Raw genomic sequence first — 16198 nt, 5'->3', positions numbered from 1 at the left:
AGGGGGTGGTGATGGACGTGGCATCTGAACCAATCAAACACTCACACCCAGTCAACAGGTCTGGGTTTAATCCATCACCGTTCTTTAGCCCACTCTGCCACCCCAGTTCAGACATGGCCATATGCAAATCAGTCTGACCCTGTGCCTCATGGGAACAGTCCAGCCCGAAATGCCAAGCCATGCCTTCCCTGGACCGGAAACAAGCTTCCTAGGACCGGTTTTGCCATTGTGCAACATTCCGTCCATCGCCTTGTGTGTTTTGCTGATTATTCAAAGGCAGGATTCAAAGGTGATTGAGATTGCACATGCTTCAAACTAATATTCTCTAGAGAACGTGTCCTGTCAAACAATGAAACACCCCACTCTATACTCACGGCTGTATCCGAAGAGAGCGCCTACAGCGCATACGAGGCTCACCGCCAGGACCGGAGAACGGTTTTGCAGCAGGTCTGAGATTAAGCCTTGGATTGTTCCACCTGCAAAAATAAAACAAACATCCTCAGCACAGAATAGCAAACGAAAGCAGAACCCCACAAGTAAACATCCCACTTTCTCACAGTGCACAAATACCCTTAATGCTGACTCCAACAGAACCTATACATTTGATCTAGAAGAATCCTCTACGGAGGTTAACATTCCCTGCAACGAACCATCTAACAAGTATACAAGGAGTGAAACATCAAAAGAAGGCAATGCAAAGTGAAGCACTGCCCATTTGGGAGTGGCAATGTGGGATTATTTGGGCTCTATCTGCTGAGGGAAGTGAGGCTTAAGATTTCATTTGTCTACACTCTGACATGCAATGAGCAGAACTTCCCTTAAGGAACCACAGCAAAGTGATTTTTTCCCCTTTACCTTTCGCCCCACCTTCCCCTTACCCCCAGGTGCTCCCACCCCCCCCCCCCCCAGTCAAACCCACCACCTACCCCTGGATCCCACCCCCCGGTGACCCTTACCCATTATAGAGGCCTTAGTGCCAATCGCCCCTGTGATGCTTGGCGAATAGCCCACCTAGTGCTCACCATCCCTGAGTATTATCCTACTACCGAGTTTACATTCTCAATTCCCCCTCTCGCCCCTTATTGACCTATAGGAAAAAAATCAATTCATAGCATATATAACAGAACAGAGATAATAAGACTCACACAGACATTCATGGTAAAAGGATACAATTGGGAAAGCCCTTTGATAAATGGCTGCTAAGGGGACTGATAGGGGCTCACGCATATGTACATTCAACGTATGTGGACTGAATAATGTAAATAAAAGAAAGCGAGTAGCTGCCGATGTAAGGTTGATAAATCCTGACATCTTGTGTATACAAGAGACACATGTGCCCTGGATTAATCGTAAGATACAGAATGAGTTGGGATATACATTGATTACAGCAACCAGACAGTCTGTTATGAACAGGGGTGTTGCGATTTTAGCTAAACAAGGAATATCTGGGACGGGAAGAGAGAAGGTAGACACTGTGTTGAGGACAAGATAATTATCTGTACGATATATGGAGCTGGTATAGGGTCCTTGAAGGGAAGACCTTCAAGGACCCTATGCTGCTCAGACAAGCAGCATGGAAGCACACCCCATGAGAGAAACATAAGATATGGGGCAGGTTCTTAACTAAGGAGGGTAGTCTTTACTGGACTGTGCAGAAACACTAAATTTGCCTGCATAGTAACTATCCAAATTCCAATTTGAGCCAATGTAGGAAGCTGAAGGTTCTAATAGACTTGTCTTTCTCTGCATATATCAGTGATCATATTATAGGGCAAGTAGGTAATGCAGTTCATATCACAGCAAATGTGAGCACAACATTTCTTCTTATGACACCCTACTTAAACATACCAATGATTCCTCCAACGTCATACCAGATGGAGAGTTGGTCAGCTTCAGCCTCCTTCCACTGAAATTTATGGCTGAGGTAGAAAGGGAGCCAGAAGAAGAAGGAGTAATTCACAAGCTTCAGACAGGCATAGGCCAGAGAGTACTAGAAAGGCAACAGCATAAATAAGATTATTCTTAGCATGCTCAGAGCACCACATGCAAGATCACGACAAACAGAATAATCAATACCATTGTCCAAATACAGGAGAGCATATTGTACTATGTATGTGCATGTATGGAATTGGGATCACTACATGGAAGTGGAGTCAGCAGAATTGCATCTGTGTGCGGGACAGCAAACAGCCTCATTACTGGTGTATGTAGAAGCACAAGGACACAACTGCAAGGGACCAATGTGAGCATTACATGTAGTTGTAGGACAAACAGACAGAGAGCTACAAAGAAGGGAAGGAGAAAAATGTTGTTTGAATATGGAGCTGCAAATTATAATTTTGAAATATATGATTGCAGCATTTTGGGCCCATGAACTGGCAAGAACCTGGTGCTATGAGCAGGGTGGGGAGAAGGTGGAGGGAATGTTTATCACTATGTCAAAGAGGTCAGACTCAGTTGAATGTACTCAGACAAAAATGGATCTTAAACAAGGATGCAGATATTTCTGAAATGTGGTAAACTGAGACTGGACCTTTTGGACTCTAGGGGTCTTATCCTCGTCCGAGTGCTTCTCTGGCTAAAATAACAACTGTGATAGTTGACACCATACATTAAGGCAATACATTAAGAATGTAAACAGAGCTTTGTGGGGCAGGCGCCCCCAAAACATACAAGGAAATCAAAGGGCTACAGTAGAATTCTAAAACGACCAGCAGCTACTTACGGCTAGCCTTGTGTGTATTTTAGTCTAGGCACAGGCCTTTTTAGGTCTCTGCTACAGAAGGAGACCAAATGCTTCAGATGCATTACATATACTTCAAGTAGGCTTTGGATCACCCCTGCTCATGACTGAATAGATTTGGTGCATTTCTAACTACCCTGTCCCCGATTAGAGGCTTTCTTTCCTTTTCCTATATTTGTCCCGCCCAAGAGCATTTTGGCCTCAGTGTTTCGATTGGACGGGGCATTCTTCCACTGCGGTCTTCAGCCCTTGCTTTGCACTAAATGGGATGAACCATCTCCCTTTTCCTTATCTTTCATCCCCATTCTCTCTTTTATCCCCACTTGAACACCCCCATTATATCCCATCCATCTTCACTGCTAACTTTTCATGACCCACTGCGCTATCAGAGGTAGCCATCTTAAATGCTTTTGATCATTTTAAGATAGCCTTCTCAAAGTGGCATACATCTTCCAATGGTTTTAAGTTTTATCGGAACAAATTTGAGTCAAAGGTGGCCATTGTGAATGGGAGTGTTTACACAGTGGTCCTCTTTGAACCTTTTTTTAAAAAAAATAAAACAAAATGTATTCAAATATGGCTAACATGGATGTAAGTGCATGCATGGAAGCCATCTTTTATGCACTTTATATTTTCACATATCCCGTTTCAAGATCGCACCTTCAATGCATGCATACTCACTGCAGCTATCTAGGATTAAAAACAATTAAAAAGTTGTTGCATAGCCAATAGGTTTCATGGCCTAGACCCATTGGCTCTGCCAATACTTCTTCATTATAGTCTAGTGGTGGACTGCATACCAGCACTTCCTGTAAAGGGTGTGATCAGTCACCCAAACTGGTGCCCTTCTCCTTCATAATATCTGGGTCATGTATAAAGTGTTATGAGCCCCAATGTACCCCAATATAGGCCGAGGTAGTTACACAACCTTCTACCTACCTATCTAACTTACTCTACATAACAGCTCTGGTGCTGACCTTTTACATAGTTAAGTGGTTGATAAATGTTGTGTGGTTTTCTCCAAAAACTAGCCTCATTTGTTATGCATGAGGATTCTTAGTATCACAGTAGGATTGCCATTCTTTTCACAATAACTGTACTAAAGTCACCACTATCATCATCCTTGACCAACAGGTTCACAGTACCATGACATCTAGGTAGAACCCCTGAGGGTACCTTTCAGGTATATAAGTATCACATCTTCGCTGGGCAAACCAGAGGAGAAGCTTCCATGCTGACACAAGACGCTGAAGTCCCTGCATGCAGACACTCCAGCACGCAGTGTTCTGACATCCCTCGCGGGGTGTCCAACTCGAAATCAAGACGGGGTCCTTCATTTTCTCCCATCAGGTAATGGGATTGGCTCTTTATTAAAGGAGATTCTTGGCTCTATGCCTACATACACGCTAGGTACACTTAGGTACATGTAGTTAGGGTTTGCATCTTAGGAACACTTGTTATTACTGCTATGTATCTATAAGTCTGCATATATATTCATTGTTGTAGCGCCTTGGTAGAATTCTACCTTTCATTTAATCTTTTGATGCTTATAACCGTATACATCTGTTTCTGTCAAATGGCTGTTGCAGCACACATTTTATTACTAGAATAATGCAGGTTCAATAAATGCTTATTGAAAACGCCCCCACAGTTTATTCTGTATTTGTCTCTGAGACCGAGTGCGCACGAGTGACTGAGCGAAAAGTACTGTACTGTTTCCACGAGGAGGAGTCAGGGTTGTCATGTTCTAGTTGCCAGAAACTATTTGCTCCTTGGTAAGGTTGTGGGGCTTATAGCGGCACTGTGAGCTAGCTGGTCTACAGACTAACATATCCTTTGGGGATGTCTGGAATCAGTCTGGACACCAATCCCTTAGTTTATGTTGTCTAAACATGCAGATCCTGTATAGATTTGTAGGAACTACAAGAAAAGCATGCATGCAAGAATTGACATTTGTGTCGGGATGGTGGAGTGCTGCGGTCCTTTGACTCTCTATGGTTGTACTGGAATAGCTAGTGGTTTCCCTTCTTGGCTGCCAAATTCCATGTCAGGCACAACAGCCTGTACATACATATCTTTAGTTACACTCCCAAAAACTGGTTGCACCTAGTGGGTAGGGGTGGACTGTAGCCAGATCTCTGTATCGTACAGCAGCCCAGAAGAAGCTATTCCATATATATTTGAACCAGCTCAGATTTGTCACAGTGAGCACCAACTGGCATTATGTGGCCTCTTTACTTTGCCGATTCCAAAATTCGGTCTTCTTAACGGATCTACTTTTAAATTTAACTTAGCGCCATTCAATTTGTACTATTGTTAGGTACTTTCGTTTTTTGCTCTCTGGTGGTATATTTCAGTCCTTTATTAGAAACTGTGTGTGCTGTGCCAGTTGAATGCATCTCTCAGGATGCAGTCAAGCACATGGTCAGGGGCGCGCAAGCTCAAAGGATGAGAATCTATTGTTCGGGGCTCTGAAGCAAAAGATCCCACAGAACAAAAACACACAAACAAAGGCCCAACCAAATTAATTTAATTGCACATTTACTGTCCTGTGCTGCTACTAATGACAGAGCAGGTATGGATTCGGGAAGGGTGCCAGAATTCTGCTCAGATAATGTGTTACTGTCTTAACCACCTGCATAGAGCCCCGTAAACAGGAATATAATTGGAAAGGCTGTGTCGGCCAAAATGCACTTTTTGTTACAAAGTTGGGTTGATCAGGCTAAGCCGTTGTTCTGAAATATAAGAGCTGTATTTTAATTAATATTAATGCTGCTCATCTGAATGCAATATGGATGCAAGAACCTTACAGAAAGAGGCGTCTGTCTGGCAATACATTAAAGTGAGCATAGTCACAAATTACGGTGCAAGCGAAGACAGTTGTACTATGGAAAAACCAACACAGGAAGATTATTAAAGCAAATATGAGGATCTGTGTTAAGAGGCTTACTGCTGAAGATTTTGGAATGTATATAAATTACATGATCAAAATGAGACTTAACTCTGAAGTCCCTATGATATTTACTTTTTTATTGGAAATATGCTTTTTTGAAAGCTAGGTTATGGAAGGTACTAGAATTTGATAGATTACCAATGACACACATGCCCCTTATCAAGTTTAAGCAGATAATTTTACCTGAAAACTATACTAACCGGTCAGGTTTCACTATTCCCATTTATGAAGTCAGCACCCATATTCAGTTAATTTAGATGGATTCTCTGACAAATGGTAAGCCAGGCTTCACACAATATGAATCAACTCTTCAGTCATTAGGGAAATAGAAGAAAGAAAAAACAAGCCATTTCCTTCTGGAGTCATCAGGGTGTCCCTTAATTCATGGCTTCCACAGAAGAGAAACAATGAGTGGCCACCTTTTTCCTATTTGCCAAGCCTGCAAATCTCACTCGAACACTCTTAGGTCAACATTCCTCAACTCTTCACAAGAAAGTACAAGTGAACATTGCATGTTACTTTTAATTTGAGTGTCTGTATCACAATCAAATACTCTCAACTTCCACATGTAGCAGTGGATGCTACAAACCACACGGTCTACTACTACAAGTAAATACTGAGAACAGCCACAACATTCACAGAATGGGCATGCTAGTGTGTTTAGACCTCCCCACCCCACAAACACTGCACCACTATAGGCACAGCACAGGTTTTGTATGTCCTCTGCAAGCAACTTGAAGAGTACAATATCACACATTCTCTTTCAGACAATACTCACCGGAATCACTCCTGGTAAACAGAAAGCCTGGAAGAAGCCAATGGCCTGCGGTTTTTGGACAGGATCCTGTGCTTGAATGGAATAACTCCGGTCGTCGTCATCTTCTATATCAGAGTTGCTGATTAGTGGTCTGTGAGCATCCTCATCAGGACTGTTATTTTCCTCCTCTCCTGGTACAGGAAGACCTGTCGAAGACAACCACTATTAGTCAATAACAAGAATAGGTCACCTAAAGTGCTACAAACACTCCCTTGCCTTCCTTCTTAACACATGATGTGAGTAGTTGAAAATGTCAGCACTCTGTCCATCATCTTGTTGGCTTTGCTTTGTTGCCCTGTGGGGCCATGGGTATGCCCAGACGTGGGTTCGGTGCTCACTGTACCACAGAATTCAAGCTAGCCTGGCTGGTGAGGGAGTGAAACTCCAAAACCGGTCCCAGGATGCTTGTTTCCATGCCAGGGAGGATCTGGCCTGGCAGTTTGAGCTGGACTGTTACCATGAGGAACAGGGTAAAGACTGATTTGCATATGGCTGGGTCCACACTGAGGTGGCATAGAGAGCAAAAAAACGATGGATTAAACCCAGATCTGAGACTGGGGGTGAAGTGTTGAAAAGTTTCAGCACTCCGTCCATCATGTTGTTGTGTTTAGTACTTTTAAACTACAGCCTAGTGTGAATGCAGTACACCACCAACCGAGTCCTCGATAACCTAGTGAAGGAAGCAGCAACAGGAGTCAAAGATAAGGATGTGAAGCCCAATTTGAAATGTGACTAGCATGACGAGAGGCTGAAACTGTTCTGCGAGGATGGTGGGATCTTGGCCTGTATAATCTGCTGTGAGTCTCCGAAGCACTCTACTCACAACCTCCTGCTTATCCAGGACGCTGTCAGAGTGTACCGGATAAGCCTTTAAAGCAGATGAGGGGTTGGGAGGTGTTTGAGGAACTTAACCACCACTGAATTAACAGTCCTGTTAAAGCATTTCCATGTTACTGCCCAACGTAGGACAGAAACATCATTGCCAATCTGTTTACTTAAATGCGTTGTTGGGAACTTACTCTTTTATTTCTTTCTCTCCTGTCAAAGGGTTTAAAGTTTTAACGAGTAAATGTTAACTAGGTCAGTTTGTCAGGGTCAGCCTACTGGTAGGATTGGGTAGGTTTTACTTAGTTAAGTGCAAAATGAAATTTGCTCACGGATGTACCGTTTGCATAAAACTGCCATATACGGTATGCCATTCTGCATAGACACCGTACAAGGAAGTCGGTTAGTCATGCCCCACCTTGAAACTAATTCCTGGTCAGTTTCTTGAGAATATCGGAATTCTTGCCCTCATTAGATATTTAAAGATTAAAGTCCCTACTTGCTGAAAAAGTGCTTCAACTCCTCATCAGGGATAGCAAGCGCTATATGAATGCAAACCTTTTACCTCGTATCTCTCCACTATCCTTCTCAATCCAAATAACTGACTAACATATTCACCACTCAAATTAATTTCATATTTCACTATACTAATTCACTACTAATCCTTTATGGGTTCCGGAGTAGAATGCAACTCGCCCAAAAATTGCTTTGCGCCTAGTCAGGGGTAGTGAGCACTATATAAATGCAATTACAATACAACACAGTGGTACTACTAGCAGAAATAGCTGTTGTCACATATGTAGATGGTGCAAGTATATACTGCAGCTTCCGTATGGACATTTAACTTTACATGCCATAGGTGCTCTTTAGGCACCATTTATAACAAACTTGCAGGTAAGTTACATGTACAGCACATGCGGGGGTGTGGTTTAATCAGTGAGATTCAGGTGGTGCGTCTCTAAAATTTCCCAACTAACAAAGAAAGGGGTGGCAAGTTGGAGGGATGAGAGGACTATGCGGTACAGCACCCATGAGAGTTTGGAAACTTGTTGATGCAGCTTCTGTTTTTTTTTTTTTGTTAATTGGCCAGAACTTTTAATCCAATAAACATTCTGGGAAATTGTGGTTTTCTTATGAAATGTGGAGCCACAAATCCGTTCCATGTTTTATTGGTGATATAATCCAGTCACCTGGATAGCGTCAGATTGTCTGGCTTTGCTCTCGCTCCTAATCAGAAAATGTACGTTTGTACAAGCTGCACTTTTAAAATATAAGATCCAAAATAGGCACATGACCATGCCAGTGGTATGCCTTAAAAACTAAAACTAGCACAGCTTTTCAAGCTACCTATGTCAAAGTTAGTGAATTTAAAAAGTTGTATATTTGCATCAGCTCAGGGAATACTTGTCGGTCACTATGAGAATGATTACAGGGTTGGCGGACTGGTTGGCAGAGAACTTTACATTCGCTACCCTGCCTTGACCCCACCAATCAAATGTATAGCTGTCTGTTGGCCAGCGGACATTTCTAAATATAACATTGGGAGGAACTATAGTCATGGTTGTTCATGTCAGTGTAGGAAAAGATTGCAGCCAGCTACATCAAACAAAACAGCTGGCTGTCAAACTTTTCCACAGTTTATTTTTCAAAAACAAACTGCCAAAGTGGGGTTTGTTTTCGAAAAATAAAAAAATGAATAATTCCCACATCAGTCCCTTACAATGGTATCAGGATTATCTATTTATTTTTTACTATCCCTCCAACCAACTGTGTAATCTAAATAGGGCTGCTGGACGGATGGTTTATCTCTGAAGGCATCTACCACCACCCCCTTAAGGCGTATGAGGAAGGTCTGCGCTGACAGAGTGAATTTTACTTGGTCAGCATCTACCTAGTGATCTGCCCACCTCTAGATTGGGCAGGCAGACCTAAAGTTTAGCACAGAGGGTAACTATTGCCTTTGCGACATACTACGCTCTCCACCAAACTCTAAATCAAGCGCTATATATTTTTAAGTTTCCAATTGAACCCTTCTATTACTGAAATGAGAATGATAAGAAAAACCAACACAGATATAGTAGACCCAACTTAGGGCTCTCACAACCAACTACTATACCAAGAATGTGTTTTTTTGGGATGGGGTGGTGGGGTAGGGAGGTGGGAGGTGTCACTCCCCAAACACCCCAGTGAAGCTACGCCTCCCAGCGTCTCAGATCCATTGGATGTAGTTAACTGGATCTCTGGTTGATCTTTCTTTACCATAGGTGTCAAATATTCAAGAGCTCCGACATAGTCCGTCCGAGCTCGATGACAGAAAAAAGATTACTAACAAAGGTGTTGTTGAACATGCACAATGCTTCACCTCAAGGGGGAGGAAAGGCAGCACACAATGCCGATCAGAACACTTCCTTGAGGATAAACAACTTGCAGAGTTTGCGCCCAATACTAGATGTTAGGAGTGTGCATAGCATGTGTATCTGCAGCCAACGCATGATACATATAAGGGGTTCTCTTAAGTACTAGCTATCTGCATGTACCATAACAGCATTTACTGAGTAAGCCGATTTGGGACTGTTTGGTTTTTAAGAAGTCCCCACGAGCCCCTCGAAGCTTGGACTAACTAGCAATGGCAAAGCTAATAGTTCTCGGCAATCCGAGAGCTATTGGCGTTGTCAATGTTAAATAGCCATGTGACCTGGAGTGAAGAGGAGGAATGTGGAGTGGAGATGCACTCTGTAGTGTAAATATGTGGCATAGTGGGGAGTGGAATTGTGGCGTGGAATTATTTTGCATTGTCTGGATTTAGGTGGAGTGGCGTGGAGTCGAATTTTATGGCATTATGTTGAGTTATATTGTGCGGATTGCAATTATGTGGCGTGGAGTGGAATTATGTGGGTTGAGTGGAAAATTTGTTGTGGAATTGTGTGGCGCGGAGTGGAATTAAGTGGTATGGTGTGAGGTGGAATTATGTGGAGTGGGATTGTGTGTAATAGAGTTATTATGTGACATGGTATTGTATGGCATGGTGTTGAATTATGTAGCATATGAATTCTGGGGTGTGGATTGGATAGATTTGGCGAGTGGTGGAATTATGTGGTTTGGGGTGGAGTTGAATTGTATGGTGTGGCACTGAGTGAAATTATGTTGAGTTTAATGATGTGGCATTGAAATATGTGGTGGTGAGTGGAATTATGTGGAGTGTGTAAGAAAGTGCCCTCTTTTTGCATGGTTGCCCCCACTTTTTGCTAAACTGCTGATGCACTTTGACTGAGCACACACACGTGCTCACACACACACGTGCACACACACACACACACGCGCACACACACACGCGCACACCCACACACACACACGCGCACGCGCACACACACACACACACACACACACGTGCGCACGTGTGCCATGCCTACAACTCACTGCCCAGGCATAGATATGCCACCCCTCTAGCTGGGTGCACTATACCAGTGGTGAGGGTACAGGTGCATGAGCCCCGTACCCATAAAGTGTCTAAGCCAATTCTTAGACATTGTAAGTGTATTAATGCCATTAAGAGTATATGGTGCTGGGAGTTTGTCATTATGAACTCCACAGTACCATAATGGCTTTACTGAAAACTGGGAAGTTTGGTACCACACTTCTACGAACACTAAACCCACACTGATGCCAGTGTGGGATTTAATGAAACATGCTAACAGAGGGCATTTTAGAGATGCCCCCTGAAAAATGGCCTAACACTAGTGGCTGCTCGCCAGCTCCTACCACCAGACATGTTTCTGGACCCCAGGGTCGAAAGCCTGCGGCTCTCAGGGGTCTGAAACAATGCACATCCTATCACGAGGTGCCAAGCCTCCTCCCCCAGGATGGGCAGGGTCCACAAAGGGAAAGCTACAAAGTCTTGCCAACGGTGTGAGCTTCCCCAGGCATTTTGCTACTTCCCGCAACTGGCCCCCACCGGTTCGGACTCCCACTTTGGGCGGGAAAACCAAGTGAGGTTGGCAGGTGTCAACCCTACACCACAGGTGGGGGAGGCGAGGTGAAGCACAACTCTCAGTCCCCGCCATCTTGCAGATGGGGGCATCCAGCCAACCAGAGAGAGGTATATACCCCCCTCCCACTGGAGGGTGGTGTAACCACCCCAAGGAAGGGATCCATTGGTCCCAACCTTTCCTTACCTGTAACGCCCCTAAACCAGTATTTAGAGGCACCCCTGAACCGTGCCTCCTCAGACAAGAATCGACTAAGAAAAAAAGAACCAAAGAAGTCATGTCAAAGCTAAGAAGGAAAACACCCACTGACTTGGCCCCAGCCTTACCGGCCTGTCCCCATCTCGAAGCTGCAGAAGCAAAACTCCAGTTTGACTTGCAGCCCGCAATCTCAAGAACCCCGAGGACCTGCCTTGTTTTCCACAGAAAAGAATCCGTCTCCCGCGAGCACCTGATTTACTCAACCACAGACTCTGGCTTCGGCCAAAACTGCGAGTCTGCACCACTCTGCATCCAACACCCACAGCCTGAGTTCGAGTGGCCTAACACCATGCGCCGGTCTCACCGGTGATCCTGATCTGAGATCTGGTAATCTCTGACCTGCCACGACCCTCCAAGCGAATCCTACAGCCTCTTTCTGGAGGATCCCACAACAGAGTGCAAAGCTGGTAAGGAAAATCCGTCGCCTAAAGACACCCCTGCACCAGAAGTCCAACGGCCTGCATAATATTTTGCAAAGCATTTATTTCACTTACCTGTGCCAGACTTGGCTTGGTTCTAGAAATAAAATAATATTCTTCTGCAAACTAAATTGGTCTGAGTTCAGTCTTTGATTGTATGACATCTTTGATCATGGAGTGTGTAGAAAAATGTGTAACACTAACCTCTGATAAAGCCTTACTGCTCACCCACACGACCACAAATAGAGAGTAATGCGCCATCTACTTTTACCTCTGCCTACCTCTCAGGTTCCACTGGACTCTGTGCACACTATACCGCATTTTGGTATAGTATATACAGAGCCAGCTTCCTGCATAGTGCAATTATGTTGTGGATTTGTGTGGCATTGTGTGGTATTATGGCGTGGAGTGTAATTATGTGAAGAGAAATTATATGTCACGTGCGGAGTTGAATTTTATGCAGTGTAATTGTGTGTTTTGGAGCAGAGTGGATATATTTAGAGTGCAGAGTTATGAGGCGTGAAGTGCAATTTTGTAGGTTGTCATGGAATTATCCTGAGCTGAATTGTGTTGCATGGAGTATAAATGGTTTGGAGTGGAGTTAAATAATGTTGCGTGGAGTGGCATTATGTGAAGTGGCATGGAGCAGAGTAGGAATATGTGGAGTTGAATTTGTTGGATTGTAATTATGTGGTTCGGAGTGGAATGATATGGAGTGGAATTGCGTGGAGTTCACTGCGCAACAGAATTATGAGATGCTGAAATGTGTGTGTGTGTGAGTAGTGGAATTATGCGGTGTGTATTTGTATGTTGTCGAATTACGCAGCATTAAAGTGGTGTGTTGAATTAAGGGGAGTAAAATGCTTGTTGTCTTCATGGGTCAGCCGAGTGCAGGGCACAGTTTGCATAGGTTGTCAATATTGTCCAGTGAGCTCAGTGGAGCTTACATTGCTGTGGACTTAGAATGTAGGCATCATACCTACTGCTGTGCTGAGGGACCACCTTCATGGGAGTTGAGATGATGTGGTTTCTCTTTCCTATAATCTCACCACTGCAATTGCCTAAAAACAATACGAATGCTACTCAGCAGCTGTTTATGCCTCCTCTGTATTTACTCAGGGAGCCTGTTTACAGCTTTTATTTTCTTGAGGAGCATGTCGCTAAAAGCAGATGAGTTCTGCTGGTTCATTTCTCGCTGCAGACATGTTCTCCTGATGTCTTTTCAGTGGCAGATATGGCATGCTGAGTCACTGTGAGAAAGTGCCATCTTTCTTGAATAGGTATGCCCCCACCTGTTGCTGTTTTGCTGATGTGCTTGACTGAGTGTGCCCTAGGCTCCTGCCAACCAGGTGCCCAGGGCCTGTGTTCCTTCCCTAAAACGGTGTTGGAACCAAAACCGAATTGGCATCTCTGGCCACCTGTCAGCCCCATGTAAATGGGACCCTAGGTACCCAGGGCAAGGTGACCAGAGAAGACCCCTAAAGACTGCAGCACTCATTGTGCCATCCTTAGGGGCCCTGTACCCTGACACCCCGCACTGCCTTTGCAGGCTGAGTGTAAGTACAGAACTAAACAAAGATTCAAAATGGCACACATCCCTGTGTGCCATGCCCACAAAACCCACTGCCCTGGCATACATCAGCCACCCCTCTAGCCGAGTGCCCTATGCCAGTGGTGTGGGCACAGGTGCATGAGCCCTCTGCCCCTACAGTACCCAGGGCCATGCCTGGGCACTGTAAGTGCAGTGATGCCATTAAGAGTATATGGTGCTGGGAGGTTGTCATTACGAACTCCACAGCACCATAATGGTTATACTGAAGACTGAGAAGTTTGATATCAAACTTCTCAGCACATTAAACCCACACTGATACCAGTGTGGGATTTAATGTAAAATGCACTACAGAAGGCATCTTAGAGATGCCCCCTGAAACCTAACCTACAATCCACTTCTTGTCTGAGAGGCTGCCTAGGGTGGAGAGCCCTCACTCTCCTGGGCCTGCAACAATGCACATCCTGGGACGAGGTGCCAAGCCTCCTCCCCAGGATGGGCAGTGGAAGCTTTAAAGGCATTCCGCCTTTGTGAGGTTCTCCAGAACATTTGCTGTACTTAGCAACTGGCCCCACACCAGTTCAGACCCCCACTCTGGTGGGAAACCCTATGTCAGGAAGGGGGGTGTGCCAGCCTATGCCAACTCCACCCCTCAGGTGGGAGAGGCAAGGTGAAGCACGACCCCGGGCTCCGGGCATCTTGAAGATGCGGAGCCCTGCCCAATCACAGCTAGGCTCCTGCCCCCCTCCCACAGGAGAGGAGCAGGCTAGGGGGTGTACCCACCCCAGGGCAGGGACCAATGGGTCCCTGCACTTGCCATACCTGTAACACCCCTAAATTTAGTATTCAAGGGCACCCTGAACCTTCCTTCCTCAGATCCAGATTGCAACAACAAGAAACAAGAAGACCTGTTGTGCAGCTGCTAACAAAAGGACGACGCCCATTGACTTGGCCCCAGAACCCTACAGGCCTGTTGACCTACAACCTCGACAACCCCGGAGGACCTGCCTGCCTTGAACTATCCAAAAGACTGAGACTCCCACGAGCAGTGGCTCTGCTCAAACAGCAATAGCCCTGGTACCAGCCAGGAACCGCGAATCCAGCTCACTCTGCATGGGCCAAGTTCGGCCTGTGCCTGAGTGATCCAAGACCACGAAGACGTCCCCCAGGCGACTGGGACCCGAAGTCCAGTGCCTAAAGACCCTCCTTGCCGACCCAGACGATGCCTGCAGCCTCAGAACCAGGGACCCCTCCAACCACGACCAGCTGAGGGTAAGATTTCCCGACACCAAAAGACACCCCTGCACCCGGCGCCCCACGGCCCCCTGTGCCCTCCTTTGGGGTACCCACCTCTTATCAAAGATCTCAACATACCTCTCGAGGTGGTGGTCGCACCTGAAGAATCTCCGTCCCCGATCCTGCAGCCTTTGTTCACTTTTGAACTTTCCCATTGGATAACATTGAGCGCCCGACGGCTCAAAAGCACCCTGCACCCAGCCCGAGTGCCGCTGGAAGTGCAACTACTACCCTACTCTACTTCCTCCACTTGCCCTGAGTAAGTGACCAGGAGCTCAGCTCCCACAGCCGCGTGGCCTGCTTGCTTGCTTGCAACCACCAATCAAAGGCCCTCTACCCTCCATTGGATTGCATTGGGCCTACTCTCTCTACACCCAGCTGCCCCTGTGCCGCTGAGGGTGTAACAACTGTACCTTTTCCAGTCCTGTCGTTAGAAAAGTAATCCTTAAAGTAATCAACTACATTTATGTAGAAAAACCCATTGAGCTCAATGTTAAATTGTGTTTGAAATTGTATTGCCTATTGCAACCACTGTAGCTATTGTTCTTACAAAGTCTATTGCCTTTTTGCAAATAATTACCTAAAGTCGCTCATATTGAGAAAAGTATATTTTGATACCTGTTGGTTCTAAAATAAAACAACTATATCTTTTGATATAAAACAATTGGCCTAGAGTTCAGTTCTTGAGTGTGTGAAACCTTTTGCTGACTGAGTGTGTACAACAAATGCTTTAAATTGTCCTCCGGCACTGCCTTACTCTCTAAAGTGGTAGCTTGGTAGAGCAGTAAGGTCATATCTGACTTTAATCTCCGTCATACCTCTGGAGACTGGGGACTCTATACACACTGTACCTTACTTTGGTCCAGTATATATAGAGCCACTTTTTTACAGTCACGCTTTATTTAGTCGGCGAGCCAGTGGCGTTTCTGCAGTTCTTCTCTCTGTAGAACAATGTTTACTTTAAACGTGCATTGGCTTGAGGAGCAGAAATAAAGTCATTCTATTCCTCCTGCTAGACCATGGCAGTAGCAGCTTGTCAGCATTGATGTTTTGTTGTATGTCCTTTAAATTACACGCATCTGCAGGGGCAGCCATTAAAATACGAAACAAAATGGTTTGTCTGTAGAGGTTTTCGGTTTCATGTCCAGAAACAGCTTGAGGGTGGATGGAAGGGGGAATAAAGACTCTACATATAGTAATCACTCACAAAGTTAGTTAGCTATTTTTATACAATGAGGTACTACAGGTGGGGAGGAGGGGGAATTCCTCCTTTCAGAACTAGGGCTCTCACACACCCAGCAAGCTAGGTGTCATGCTTCATCATATGAGCCTGCTCCTCGTCGGTCCGGCGC

At 45.1% G+C, this 16198-nt stretch overlaps 1 protein-coding gene across 1 annotated transcript in view; it reads right to left on the bottom strand.

The window, feature by feature from the left end:
- SLC37A3 (solute carrier family 37 member 3) overlaps positions 1–16198 on the bottom strand; it is a 175945-nt gene that overhangs the window by 44959 nt on the left and 114788 nt on the right. Inside the window, exons 9-11 of the mRNA XM_086953054.1 lie at positions 6475–6659; positions 1849–1990; positions 375–476 (exon numbers count right to left, since the gene is read on the bottom strand). Of these exons, the coding sequence (XP_086809180.1) occupies positions 375–476; positions 1849–1990; positions 6475–6659 (429 nt within the window). The remainder of the gene's footprint in view (positions 1–374; positions 477–1848; positions 1991–6474; positions 6660–16198) is intronic.

This window comes from Lissotriton vulgaris, chromosome 1_2, assembly GCF_964263255.1.
Source record: "Lissotriton vulgaris chromosome 1_2, aLisVul1.2, whole genome shotgun sequence".
In the NCBI taxonomy this organism is placed as follows: domain Eukaryota; kingdom Metazoa; phylum Chordata; class Amphibia; order Caudata; family Salamandridae; genus Lissotriton; species Lissotriton vulgaris.
This window is presented reverse-complemented; position numbering and strand designations above follow the sequence as displayed.